General features: G+C 35.8%; 3 protein-coding genes across 7 annotated transcripts in view; 1 reads left to right on the top strand and 2 right to left on the bottom strand.

The window, feature by feature from the left end:
• hwt (SH2 domain-containing adapter heavyweight) overlaps nt 1-14,407 on the bottom strand; it is a 271,876-nt gene that overhangs the window by 136,411 nt on the left and 121,058 nt on the right. The gene's annotated exons all lie outside the window — the stretch shown is intronic.
• Nucleotides 5,100-7,080, top strand: LOC149629054 (uncharacterized). 3 transcript variants are annotated; one of them, XM_089851410.1, is made up of 4 exons: nt 5,100-5,377; nt 5,572-5,774; nt 5,933-6,031; nt 6,091-7,080. In XM_089851410.1, the coding sequence occupies exons 1-4, from the start codon at nt 5,311-5,313 to the stop codon at nt 6,856-6,858; spliced, it is 1,137 nt and encodes a 378-aa protein (XP_089707536.1). In that variant the 5' UTR covers nt 5,100-5,310; the 3' UTR covers nt 6,859-7,080. The 3 variants fall into 3 exon arrangements, with proteins under 3 accessions (XP_089707536.1, XP_089707535.1, XP_089707537.1); XM_089851409.1 differs by having other exon boundaries at nt 5,846-6,031; XM_089851411.1 differs by lacking the exon at nt 5,100-5,377 and having other exon boundaries at nt 5,581-5,655; nt 5,717-5,774; nt 5,846-6,031; nt 6,091-7,078.
• Nucleotides 7,141-10,095, bottom strand: LOC149629053 (uncharacterized). The gene is made up of 3 exons (XM_089851408.1): nt 9,658-10,095; nt 8,371-9,576; nt 7,141-8,289 (listed from the first exon to the last, which is right to left on the bottom strand). The coding sequence occupies exons 1-3, from the start codon at nt 10,036-10,038 to the stop codon at nt 7,141-7,143; spliced, it is 2,736 nt and encodes a 911-aa protein (XP_089707534.1). The 5' UTR covers nt 10,039-10,095.

The raw sequence follows: 14,407 nt of genomic DNA, 5'->3' as shown, positions 1-14,407 counted from the left end.
TCGCTATACAGTATACAGAATTTGTGGGTGGAGTCAAAATATAAGCAGACGAAGTTTCTCAATAAAGTATGCGAGGATGGTACCAGAGGCTAAAGCTATAATCCAACGTTCTTAGTGCATAAATCCGTTTTTGATTATATTCGTCTTATAAAGTAACCCAGAGTTGCATTTACTAAACTATTATAAAATAACGTTTATAAATCTATAATGAGATGAACTAAAAATAATCGAATGATAAAGGTTTACTCACTCTATCACATTCACATGATTTTTGGCAACTATTGACGCCTATTAGGCGGCTGGCCACTGTTCTCGAGAGAGCAAGAATTAATATTTTTCACGTAAGTCCGTTTGTGGAGATGAATTTCCAGTAGCTAGGCGCCACCGTGCCGCTTTCGTCAGGCGTTACCCTTTGCTCCCTATCCTCGTGCCTGTCCATGGGTAGGTGGTAAGGTGGTCTGAGGTTTATGTACCCCAAACAATGTTATGAAACAGGTTTTCAATTTCAAAAAAAACTAAGATTTAATCTTGAGAGTAACCAATGAACGTTAATTAAAACCATTCGATCTAGCTGAGGTTTATTTGTGATCAATAAATTGACATGAGTCCCTTATTTGAACAATGGAAACATGTTTACTATGTAACTAAGCAGTACATCCAGTAATATATTTCAATCACCTCTATTTGACAGAAAAAAAAATGTTTAAATTTTTCGTCAAAACAAATTCAATGAGCACTAAATGAAAATTTTTCATGTCGTAATCAAAAAGTATTTTGGAAGAATTAAGTACGATTAGCACGCATTGAACCCAATGGAAAATGATTTCAATGTAACAAAGATGCATTTTGGCTGTTTATATATCAATGAACCAAATATTAATAAAAACGATAAATTTTGGTGAAATAAGTTTCGTTGAGAACCTAATAATATTAAACATAATCGGCAATATATTTCAATGTGCACTTGACTGGATCCAAATGTTAACTTATTAAAATGAAACTTGATGAAATTGGAGGAAAGTTTCAATGATTAAGTACTGGAGCCAATAAAAATATTTAAATTTTAACTAAGATGTATTTTACGGCATTATTTACAAACAATTACCTCGTATTACACGCAATGAAAAACAATTTCAATGTGTCAAAAATGTATAAAATAATTTTCATGTAACATAGATGTACTTTGGCTGAGCACCTATTGGAACCAAAGATTAATATTGATAATGTAACAAGGATATATTTTGAAGAAATATGTTTCATTGATCACCAACTAATGTTAAACACAATGTAGAATTTGCAATATATTTCAATATGCACCTAATTGGAACCAAATGTTAAATGATTAAAATGAGACTTGATGAATTTGGAGGAAAGTTTCAATGATTAAATATTGGACCCAATAAAAATATTTATATTGTAACTAAGATGTATTTTACGGTATTAAAAACAAATGCACCTATTACACAAAATGAAAAATTATTTCAATGTATCTAAAATGTATTTAAAGAAAATAAATTGTATTGCTGGTCCAAAAGAATTTCAGTAAAACTAAAAGGCATTTCGAAGGAAAAGGTCTGAATGAGCTCCCGCTCCCTTATACAACGCGCCATACTTGCTTTAATGTATGAGGAGGATTTTTTGATTCTGTTTAATTTAGTGTTATAAAGATCAGAATCTAAAAACCGTTTTTATGTATAAAAAAAGTAGAGATGGGCCGATACCGATATAATCCGATACTTGGGAAACCGATACCTACCGATACCGATATTTTACCCGATCCTACGATTAAACCGATATTAAACCGATACCGATAAATTAACCGATATCAAGGCTTGTGATTCGTTAAAAATTAAGTGTTATGGCGCCATCTACTCTCAACATAAGTATTTTTCTTTAAAAAATATCGGCTAGAAATATCGGTTCATTTTTAACCAATACCGATATATCGGTTAAAGCCAAATATCGGTACCGATACCGATATGGGATCGGTATCGGCCCATCTCTAAAAAAAGTCTTAAACACCATCCAGTTTAAATAGGACTTTGGGAATACTAGTATTTTAGAATATCATTCGTTTAATTCGAATCGAGTTTTCGATTCGACGAATCGAATTTGCCATTTAGAGATAAACGAGCGTACTAATCACACTATATTGCGCCTTTAATAGCGTTGTTTCTTCCGACCAATCTTGGTTTCGATCCACTGTCATGGCAATCCGTGAAAAGGTCGTTTGGTGCGGCAGTCTCGTTCGAGGGGTCGAACGTTTTGGAAAAAGTGTACGGGATTTCGAAATCCTATTTCATTTCTTCAAATTTCGTTTGATTTCAAAATTCGATATAATCCAACGGATTTCTTCGGATTTTGCGATTTTTTCCGAAATTTCGGTGGATTTTGTGATTTTTTTTATTTTGGATTTCACGATTTCTTTACTGACTTTGCGATTTTTTTCCTGATTTTGTGATTTCGTTTCTGATTTCGGATTTTTATGGGATTTCGAAATAAGCAAAAATACGTTTGATTTCTTTCCGGATTTTAGATTTCATAAGTTCGATTTAGCGGGTAGCGTACTGGATTTCGTGAATGACCGACCCCTCGGTCTCGTTGCTGGTAATTATGTCTTTTATATCACAAACGAAACATCATTTCCGAGTTAATTGCCAACAACAACTTTCTAGTTTCATAATATTTGGAACACGGTTAAAATAGGATTTATAAACTGAGCCATGGATAAATACAACTACACCAAGAATGTAAATTTCAGAAGCTGATTTATGCACCGAAAAGACAATGTAAAACGATATTTCACCAAGATCTTAAACGCAATATTCCTTGTATTAAAGCATTTACATGAATTTCTCGTTTTGCGAGGTTTTCAAAACCTGTTTATGTTTTGAACTGTATTCTCACTGCCGTTTAATTACATCGTGAAATAGACTATATCGACCGTTTACATGTCAAGTAAACCGTTTCTAGACAAGGAACCCTTCGCCAGTTTTACAGTTGTTTTGGTGAGCTCTCCCTATTGGTAAAGTTGAAAGGAAACTCGAAGTACGCCATGAAGGGAAGATTTTGTTGTTGCGGGCCTAGAGGACTTTCCTTACAACCTTAATGTCTAGGGGTTTGCGGACACAAACATGTTGAACCTCTTCTAAAAATTTCCAATGGTGTTACAGATATAAAACACGCAGCAACATTACATATTGGGACTTGGCTTTAAGAAGAAACGCCCAATTAAACAACACATATAAGGTTAAGTGTAAAATTATTCGCGCGCCGTTCGATGATATTATTTGAAAAAGACCCGATTTATTTTTTACCGTAGAGATTTTTCAACTTCTTTATCGTAGAAATATGGAGGGTATCGTTTATAACGTAACCACAGGGAATGCGCTTGAACAAACGGTAAGTCCAGATGACAAAAATTTCAAACTCGCAATAAACGATTTATTTCAAAAATGCAATTTCAATATTGCCACAAAATTATTATTATTAAATTTCCTCATTAACAATTACAAATTTTGGAGTCCAACGTTTTATATTTCATTGTCTATTTTAGCCTTCAGAGTTGCTACCTTACGATTCATTTGGAAGAATGCTGTATTACATCTTCGAAAACAACAAACGTCTCAAGCATAGAATTGTTCACCAATTTAAGGTAAAATAAATACAGACCTAGTAAATCCATATATACTTGAGTTCAGGCAAGAAGTGATATCTAGTTTATTAGGGAGAAGGTATAAATTCGCCACATTTCCAGCTTTATCTCCAGTCCAAGCGTAGTTCCGGAGTTAATCCCCGCCCCTAAATTACAACCAGCATCTCATTGGTTCTTGAAAACTCACGTCAGCGCAACGCGAATGACGAAAATTACGTATTTTCCGACTTGAGAGAGGCGAAATAGTCTGGCCTCCTTTTACGGGACGTAATTTTTTTTGTATTTTGAAGGGGAGACTGGGACTATGGCGCGCGAATACTTAGGAATCTTACACCTTCTACCTAATAAACTAGATATCACTTCTTGGTTCTGGTTATGAAGCCTGGCTTTAAATTATTTGGAAAGTAAATGTTTACAATCTCTGGCATGATTAATATCGAAAATTAACATTTTGAGCTAATTTTAGGTAAATAAATACTAATACGTTTTCAGAACATGATGATGATACTTCAACCCGTAAGTTATGACAAAGCACCATACAACAAGCTTCTATTTGTAAAAAGAATTCCAACATGCATTCTTGTCATAGATTTCTCTCGGCAAAAAACACCACGTATAAGCAGAAGAGAATAAGAGAGAAGGGAGACATTAGAGCCTGCTATGGTAACGAGAGTCCGACCAACCCGGACCAACCTCAAGAAAACCGCGAAAACTTTGCGCAAGTACATAGCTTTTAACCAATTTACTGCAAATATAGTTCTTCAAGTTCTCCGCGGTATCAGCCTCAGGCGGCCTATTTGTCTGCTAGATTTTCATTCTCCAAAGGCTTAGGGCTGTCGACGTTTCGTTCTTGTGTAATTATAACCTCAAGTATGTATTTTATTGAAAATAATTTTTATTTTTTAATATTAATTCAGAATAATTAGTTTCCATCTATTTATTACCTTCAAATTATCTGATTTTGGTATGTTCTCAATTCCCGTGCATCTAAATTAATTGCACAGCTTGATTTCGTTTATCAACATGTTTATCTCCTTCAATGTAAAGTTGTAAACAAAACTACTTTTTACCTCTCCGTGTGACGTAGTCCAGGAGAGGTTCTGTAACGGCCGTGTCTGTGTGTGTGTCTGTCTGTCTGTCTGTCTGTGTGTCTGTCCGTTGTTACACCCACGTGACCGCGTTCGCAGTTTGCGTATCGGAGCAAACGTGTTCGCCATTTCCGAACTGCTTTCACAGTCACGGAAATGGCTCCTCTACTTGAGTTCTCACACCACCATCTTCTGGTCTTTGTCCATCCCACACGGACACCAGTCTGTTCTTACTGGCTTCTAATCACCACCATTTTCTGTTCTTTGTCAATCCCACATTGACACCAGTCTGCACTTACCTTGGAGTAGAAATGTTTTAAATGGAGGAGAAAACTCGTGGTACCCAAGCTCGGGACACGGAATTGCGCAATAACATTATTTGGTTGAACGTCATATAGTGCTGCCACCTTTAAGAGTAATTTAATAGTAGCTTCTGCTTGTTACTTGCTAAGACCTGTAAATTTGGAATAGAAGTCTCTGTTAAAAGTTTGGCGTTTTGGTCGCAAATTTGTTATTTGTTTAATCTTGGAGTAGAAATGTTTAATATGTAGATAATGTAGTTATAAAATGGAAAACGAAACCAATATATATGAAGAACACAGCTACACCTGCATTTCCAAAAAAAAATATCCAGGTAATTATGGAATTATTTATCTTGAACTGTTTAAGTCATAGTTTAAGTAGTTATCTAGATTAACATTTGCGCTAAGCCTTTGTCGAAAAAATAGAACTAGTGTCTAGTTTATTTCATAAATTTTAACCTCGGTCAGATTAAATTTAATAATTGCTTAAACCAGAATATCTTAACGAACTGTATTACCATTTTAGGACAAATAAAGAACAATAATAAAAAAAGGGTAAAATTAAGTGTACCCGCTGCTGCTGCTGCTGCTTCGGCAGAAGAATTACGAAGTACGAATACAGAAAATACTGAAGATTCTTTTTTTAAGAAACATTTTGCAATTTTAATTAGAAATGCCTCCAAGGAGATGGAGACCATAGATACAACTTATCTAAGTGAAAATATGAAGGTAAGTACATTATCTTGCAATATAAACTTACAAATAGGCTAGAAAATCTTCCGTAATTTTTTTGCTATCAGAATAGCGTTATAGAAATTATCGGTAACCCTGATAAAGTTTATTTTAATGATGACCTCTTTAAACACCTTGAAATATTGGAAAACAAGAAGGTCAATGATCAAGGAACATTTGCAACAGAAGTTGCAAAGTTAGTAAGAAGAGAAAATTTCTCCAACGCAATGGAAGCATCATTTTCTCAGTTAACAGTACGTGATTATTAATATTAGTATCATTTTTAAATAAAAATTAAATAAATAACTTACAGCAATTTTCTTTACTGGATGAGCAAGAAAAATATCAGTTAACTCAGTGTTTTTCAAGAAGGTTTTTTAATGAGGCAAAGATTAAACTGGTAGAAATTGCTAGTAAAGCATTTACAGCAGCCAAACCGAACACAGAAACAGTTCGGCCTTATCCCCTAATGACTATAAAAGAATCTTTGGACAAAGAAGAAAAAGTCATTCACCATATTGGTGGATATATAGCTCATCAATTAATATTAAAATACGGGTATTCCGCTAGTCATTTTGTTAAAAACGCTCTGAAATTAGATTCTGGAGAAATTGAAGACTATGGAAAATGGACCCAAGAACTTAGCAATGGTGGTTTACTATTTTTAAAGCAAAAATCATTCTTGTTATTTAAAAAAATTAATGATCTCAGCAAAGTATATTACGGGAAGAAAAATGATATTGAGGGAGAGAGAGTAACGCAGGCTTTAACTCATTTGAAAAACCACCCTTTTATCAAAAACACCTTTTTCGATCTATGGGGGGAAGATGAACGCAAGGATGCGGCTTTAAAAATGGGTTGTAAGATATATTTAAATTGCTTGGGGAAAGGGTTCATCAACAAGCGTAAAACAGAAATTCAAATTATTAAAAGAGCTTCTCTTAAGACCGTTAGCCTCAGAAAGGAAATGAAAAATCAAAAAGCCTGCAAAAAATGTCATGATATTGATAGCGAAACCAAAAAAACTCCTAAACTAAAAGTTACTAAAACACGCAAACCGCGTAAGGGATTTTTAGCTTAAGAAATATTTACTTTACATGTGATAATGGTTTAATATTCCTGACAATTGTGATACTATGGTAAGACTCTTGCCAATTGTGGTACTATGGTAAGATTCTTCCCAGTTGTGATAACTGAATTATATTCCAATTAGTTGTAATAATTTGATAAGATTGCTACTACTAGCACTTGTGATTTTAGTACAAATAAAGGTCATTTTTAAAGCAAAATTAAACCTGTCTTTATTGAAAAATTACAGAAATTAGCCACAAATTGATAAGGGTACTATATAAGTTACCAACTATTAAATGATGTCTTCGATCAACAACCTTCTTAATATTTTGACCTTTTGTGACTTTGCGCTAATATTGCCATTGACTGGCGCTTTAACATGATTTCCAAGAATTTTGAGGTTCGGGATGCTTTGTTGATAATTCATCAGATTGGGATGATCATTGGATCCACTAGCCGCTCGTTGCTTCCCAAAGTAACGTTCTAATGGATCCTGATTGAATCGCTCGGTGAAAACGAACTTAGCTCCTTTGCTTAGGAGAAATTGAGTAGCTTCAGTAATTGAGTTTACCGTAATCCTCAATCCTTCTCGAGTCTCTCTGCTCAACAACATCTTGGATTTATCAAAACCTTTCGGTACCACCAATTTTTCAACTTCTGCATCCCAATCATCAAAATACCGTAAAAATGTTTCCTTGAGCCATTTAAACCGCCAATCATCTAAGCTTCGATATGGCTCTTGGAACGGGTTTCTTTTGAATTTTCCAGACGTTAAATTTCTAACATTAACAGCATCAAAAAAATCATTTACAATTTTAATAAAACTGATAGTTTCGGAAGCTTCTTCCCCAACAAGTGTTTCCATCGCAGCGCTCATAGTCTTACTCAAAACTTGAACTGCGTAATTTACCTTCATCCTTGAAAATGATGTTAGGTATATGTGGTCATATCTAATTTTTGGGGCCAGTTTTAGCCCTGAATCTAACTCACAGTCTTTTTTAAAGGTTTCTTCTACATGTGACCATAGTAAAGGTTTCCCGTTTTTTTTCAAAAATCTAGTGTTTTTGGAGCTGCCGCTGGATTCAAGACCATTTCGTAAAGTTTTTAGAAGGTGTGGCACGTCCGAGATGAAATATATATAATCCCCTTTAGAATATAAATTTTGGGTCTTGTATCCGATTTCGGAAGGGTTTTCAATATTATTACAACACATTTTAATTAACTTTTGGTTAATTCCTGCTTTATCGCAAACGACAGTCAATATTTTGAATCCACCAAGTTGCAAATTCTCAATGGCTTCCCATAAAATGCTGTGAAGCTCGTCCGCTTTCATTTTATCACAGGGAAAATATGCGTAAGGGTATTTGAAACTTCCGGTCAAGCTTCTTATCATTAATTGCATTACGTGTGTTGCTAATTGTGGTGGCTTGTTCGGGTCATCCTGCGCCATATTTACTAATTTATTAATCTTATTTTGGCTTTCGTTGGAGTTTGTGAGGCCAACAATCTCACCAGTACTAACCCGGTATATTAGATCCTGTTTTATGCTCATTTCGTCAATCATAAGAGCGAAGTATTTTTGATGTTCACTAAGAGTTTCATATTTGATGGCGTCTCTCATTTCATATATAGTCTCTTTCTTAAAGCCACTATCCGCTCTAAGTTCTTTTGAGTAGTTGTACAATGTTCTTCGAGTCGGAAGTGTCAATGACTGTCTTAAAGTTTCGTAAGTCGTAGCTGATTTACTCTTAATATACATGCACCAATGTATGATAGCAGGGTGCCACTTTTTTGGTCTGCTGCTATTAGAATTGGCCAAGCTGAGCTGCTGCTGCAAAAAGAACCTTTGAAATTTTCCTGGATTTTCAAAAGGATTCATTGCAATTGTCTCTTGCATTTCTCTGCTTTCATCCGCGGTCAGTTCTACACCATCCTTCTCAATTGCCTTATGAATTTTAGCCAACAACGACTTATTTTTCCGGTAAAGCGCTTTGTTTTTAACTTTTAGAGCAGCGTGTCTAATACGGATGTCCTGAGAATTGAGAATACTTAGATTTGTTTGTTTTGGAAAAGTAACACTAGCTTTCTTGCGCTTTAATCGTTTCAGCAAAAGTCTTCGTAATAAACCACATTTTTGGCAATAGTTTTTAGGTTTAGAGATTAAATATTGGCAATTGTCTGAACGTAGGCTGTTTGATTTGTGAGTGTAATGAGCACCACGAATATTAGTATGAAAATATGGTTCAAAAATATTAGAAGTAATGCCCCAGCAAGCACTCCAATCCAAATCAAAGTGATCCAATAACTTTAGAAACCTTTCAAAAGTTGAAATATGAGTTCCGTGAGAAGCCAGAAGATTGTTATTCGCGTCTATTTCTTCTTCAAATACAAAAATCTTGATTGTCATAGCCTCCGAAATCTCTAATTGGACTGTTAGAACACCTTGACTTTTCTTGGATAGGCTTATTTTATTTATTTCGCAGCAAACTGCCCAAGTAAAAGTATTGGCTTTTTGATGTTGTAAAACTTTATCCTTGAAGATTTTAAAATTTAACTCCGCGGCATCTGGAGGACTGGTGACATTTTCAGGTTGCTGTTTAAGCATTTCGTCTAATTCCATGTGATGATCAGCGGCAACTTGAGTTCTGGTGTAAGTATTTTGTAAAGCTTCCTCCCACGATATTACAGAAGCACAGAACGGAACTTCTTGAGACTCATCTTCACGATGCTGAGTATGATCATGCAAGGGGGGAAAAACACTGTTGGTTTTGCCTCAGACAAAAATTGTTTAATTATTTATTTATCTTACTTGTTGCAACGGTTGTGTCACCCCACTTGAATTATAAGGTTCAACCACTGAGACTCTTGAGTAACAATTATTTCCAATTTTATTAACCTCGAGTTCAGAGAAAGCTTGTCGTGCTGGTTCCCGATCCTCAAAAAGACATGTTATTGGATATGGATTTTCTCGCGTTGGCCCTTGCTTATCAGCAAAGTGCAAATTGCACACGTAATGATGCTTTTTCAAATTCAAAACCGTGATTGATTCGCGGTTAATAGCTAAAACCCATCTTTTGGTGACTTCTAAATTAGCGTTGTTCTTTCCAGGTTTGGGTACGGCATAAAAATTAATATTTTTATGATATCTGAAGTCACTTTTACAATTACTATAGCAGCAGTACTTCCCCATAACTGATCAACAGTCAAAAGACAAAAAAAAACCGTTGCGGCTTGCGCGCTGCTAAGCCGTGGCTCCCATCACTTTACTTTTTTCGAAACAGAAAAAAGCAGACGAATCTGACGAAATAAGAATAAATTATAGACGCAAAGTGGCGCTAAAGACGGACGTTCAACCAAATTAGCCCCGCCTCCTGTCCCGCGCCTGAGTACGTACGGCTTATGTTAGAGGTATCGTATTTTCCATTCCAGAGACTTCTCTATTCCAAGCACTTACACTGGCTTCTAACACCACCATCCACTGGTCCTTCCGTCTATTCCACATAGACACCAGTCTGTATCATTGGCTTCTACTCCATTATCATCGTTTGGTTTTAGGATATACGCGGCGATCAGTTAGGGTTACGAGAAACGTCTAGCCTCCCTAAGGTGGGATCGCCACCAAAGGTTTTCGCAATAGCGCTTTTTCCTTACTATTATACTGGAAACGAATCGTATATATACCCCAAATTTGAAAAAAGCGGGCAAGAGGGGTACCCTTCACTTTAAACGTCAATATTAGCAAAGTTTGAGAAGATAATAGGTATAACTTTATTTTAAACGATTTAACTATTATTAATGTTAATTATTGAAGATTAAAATAATTAAAAATAATTAAAAATAATTATATTTATTTAAATATTAAAGATAAACCTCTCGTGCAAAGAGAGAGATTATCATTGCCTCCTATATCTACCAAGGCCCGTGCATGCGATATATTTCCTTCATTGCCTCCTATATCTATTATTATTATATTTATTTATATATATATTATTATTATATTTATTTAAATATTAAAGATAAACCTCTCGTGCAAAGAGAGAGATTATCATTGCCTCCTATATCTACCAAGGCCCGTGCATGCGATATATTTCCTTCATTGCCTCCTATATCTATCAAGGCCCGTGCATTGTGATATATTTCATTCATTGCCTCCTATATCTATCAAGGCCCGTGCATTGCGATATATTTTTCAAAACAACAACAAAAATGGGAAACCCCAACTCAGAAACATAATAACGTTTTCATTGGATACTTAAGTTTATATAATCTTCTTGACACGGAGAGGTAATATTTTGGTTTTCCCAACTTGTTATACGTCAACCGAGACGTCACCTTCTTATCTGACGTCACAGCTACGACAAAAGTTAGATAGCCAATCAGTGAAGGGTAGTTGACTTGAGGTTGGTAAGACTGTTGTTACGAGTATAAAGCATTATGGAGATATAAAGTGTGTCCCTTCTCTCTTATTCCCTTCTGAAGGGTTCAACTGGATCCTTCAACGACATCAACACTTTCTCTAAAGGGGTAAGAAATTTATTGCAATTTTTATAAGGGTTAATTATTTTCAAGAGGACCAGATTTTTAATGGAGGAGCGGAAATTCCCCGTAATGATTAGTTACCTAGGTGAGATTGGTAAATGATTACCTGAGGTCTTCAGGCCTAGTTATTGTTACATATGGGTCTTAACAAAAGTAAGATAAGGGTCTAGAAGTATCGAGGCGACAAAATTCTTCACTTGTCGAAAGTGAATATTCTTGATAACACACCAACGGTTGGCCCTCTGGTAGCGGTTTCTGAATTTTCCCTCCAAAACTTGAGACGCTCGTGGCGGTAGACGGCCGAACTAGATTCAAGCACAAGCTTCCGTGTTCCGCGGCTTTAGGCTGAGGGAAAGGGGGTAGGAAATATTTTTGGAACTCGACCAATTTTTTCTCTCTAGTGTAGGCGCGATAGAAGCGGTATAAAATCCTCAAATTTGTTCACTAGTGCCAGGATCTATTACCAATGCTAGAGCACTGTACTTCTAGTCCCTTATCTTACCTCTGGTTTTAATAAACAACAATAATAAAACCAATCCAAGTTTCATTTTTTTTGCTAACAATTGAAATTTTGGTCTGTTTTTGTATAATTTGCTCAGATTTGGATTGGGTTGGTTTGCTCGATTGCTCTCTTAACCCTGGTAGAGATTATTCAACGGCGGATCAATGGATTTCGAAACTCAATAGTATCTTTTGCTTTCAAGAAAGTGTTTCAATGCTTAGGAGCTCTATTGGGAAAAGGTAAAAACGTCTACTATACAGTCGCTTTGAAACTGAGCCTTCGTGAGTTGGTATTATGGTAAGCAAAGTGGAGTAATATTTCAATGAACAAACACGTTTGTATGATAATATGGTAGATCAAAATAAGTTAAAACCACTCAATGTCTCATTGCCTTTATCATTCGTAGATTTTTAGCGAAGTGTGGTTAAGGAACTAGACCTAGTTTTGCTATGATCTGTCTGTGTGTGTTTGTAGCCAGGCGTGTCTTGGATAGACACCGATTAAGGAAACATCCACTATCACCTTGGAGCTCGTAATGTGAAAGAATTGCGAAAGGAAGTACATTAGCGTGTGATATGAGTTTAAAGAAGTTTTCCTCATTTGGAATGGACGTAAAACTATTTTGTCTGGACCCTTGTTAAGAAACAATTTGGAAGTGTTGGGAAAGAAACAACATTGGCATCGTCAAAGCATTCACTCGATTCGATTGCGGTAACCCTCAAGTTAACGTTTAAATTGATGGACGGCTGTATCGAAGCCAATTTATTGGAAATATTTTCTCTAAACTCCGGTGTTGGGGGTTAGTGAGGAGGGTTGAAAATACGGGCAAGGTAGCTAGAATGAGAAATTCATTTTCAAGCAGAAAGAGCGCTATTTATAAAGGCTGGGTATAGTTGTCGTTGAAAATTTCTCCTGAACCTTTAATATATATATATATATATGTAATCAGTTTTTAGCTACGAGTTTGAAAGATTTTTTTCGTTTACGATGTGTGTGTGTTTGTTTTTCAGCTAGGCGTGGTAAGAACTTACCCTAACTGTTGTGCCATCTCGAATAATACCCTAGTGATTTAGAAAACATGAATACTGTTACTAAATTAGCACATAAGAAACTAACACGTCCTCACCACCCAAGACCCAACCACATAAAGCTAATACGTAAATTGTTTTACGTGACTTGTTCTAGTCTAACAAAGACTATTCTCCATCTGCCTCGCTCATATTCGTCTAGGAGTAAAGATAGTTGTGTCTGTTGTGAAAGGACTTTAATTTCTTTCCCTAGGACTTGACATACCAGCGTCTCAGGCAGTTCGAATCAGTGTGGGGCTCTTTCTCTTGATAACAGTGATTCTAAACAGCTTGTTCAGCAGTTTCATGAAAGCCAATTACTCTACTCCAAAAATTGAAAATGTCAACACAGTAGCGGATTTCATGAGAGTTCCAAACGTTTTGGGGGGTCCTCAACGTCAAGGATTAGCCGGCAGCCCTCTTTGTCGAACGGTATCATCTGTCTTATTTACTTTAACCACCGCAATGAATTGAAAAGAAATTTTTCTAACACTTCGGTATCGATAATCTTGAATAACTTTTCGTTCATGTACCATTTTCTGGAAATATTGCGTAACACTCAATAGCCAAAATTTTAAACTTTTTAAGTGATCCAAATCTTACTTAAATAAAGACTATTTCTAGAAAGCCAACGAAACCCTGCCTTTTTTAAAACAATCCATCCGCTTCTCTGGCCGTATTTTTTGAGAATACGGCTTTTAATCTCAGAGCCTACAGTAAATTTGGTTTCTTTCAGAACAACACTGACATAATCACTCTCTGCAAGTTTGTTGATAAAAATGTACGACCAGGATACGAATTCAATATTCTCACAGAGCCGTATGTGGGGTTTTTTGATTTGGAAAGCGTATTGCTTCTTATTGAGCAATACGGCTCAATGTACAAAAACCGGCTTTACCTTGGCTCGGCTGAGTACGTGTTTATGACATTTCGCACTCTACCACCAGAAGCCCTCAAGATCATCAACAGAAGGTTAGTTTCTTAGAACTATAAGTTAGGTCGTGGCCCTGTCCATAAAAAGAATATAACTTGATTATCTTCAATAGACTGCGCTCTTTTGTGGAAACAAGTCAAGAAACTCCCTGGCGTCGCACTATTGAAAGATACTTCGTTCGAAAGGAACAAGGATCTGAAAATGAAGTTCACGTAATTACCTGGAAAGAAATTCGAATGGCCTTTGCAATCTGGGCAGTAATGCTAACAGTCGCTTCTGTCGTGGCCACAATCGAGCTACTGACAATGATCCCGCTACAATCCCAGAGAACCAATGGAAAAATATTTCCAATGTAATTGCAATTTAATTTTTAGTCCCTTATCAGATGTTGGATGAGACATAAATCGGGCCGGAAATAAGCACATGACACTGGATATGGTCCAGTAAAATTATAAAATGTCCCATAATTTTTTTAAAAAAACTACGGGGTGTGACCAATAAAATTTTCCGAAGTTTT

This window comes from Phalangium opilio, unplaced genomic scaffold, assembly GCF_054372755.1.
Source record: "Phalangium opilio isolate 3A_F unplaced genomic scaffold, DU_Popi_V2 ptg000105l_1, whole genome shotgun sequence".
Taxonomy (NCBI): domain Eukaryota; kingdom Metazoa; phylum Arthropoda; class Arachnida; order Opiliones; family Phalangiidae; genus Phalangium; species Phalangium opilio.
The sequence above is the reverse complement of the archived record's forward strand: the minus strand, read 5'-3'. Positions and strand labels throughout refer to the sequence as shown.

Bases quoted from the DNA above. Each gene is read 5' to 3' on its own strand.
- LOC149629054 (XM_089851409.1), top strand. From the start codon at position 5,311: ATGGAAAACGAAACCAATATATATGAAGAACACAGCTACACCTGCATT. The intron at 5,378-5,571 runs GTAATTATGGAA...TTACCATTTTAG, and splicing joins TTCCAAAAAAAAATATCCAG to GACAAATAAAGAACAATAAT. The intron at 6,032-6,090 runs GTACGTGATTAT...AATAACTTACAG, and splicing joins CATCATTTTCTCAGTTAACA to CAATTTTCTTTACTGGATGA.
- LOC149629053 (XM_089851408.1), bottom strand. From the start codon at position 10,038: ATGGGGAAGTACTGCTGCTATAGTAATTGTAAAAGTGACTTCAGATAT. The intron at 9,577-9,657 runs GTAAGATAAATA...GATCATACTCAG, and splicing joins TGACACAACCGTTGCAACAA to CATCGTGAAGATGAGTCTCA. The intron at 8,290-8,370 runs GTTAGTACTGGT...AATATGGCGCAG, and splicing joins AACAGGATCTAATATACCGG to GATGACCCGAACAAGCCACC.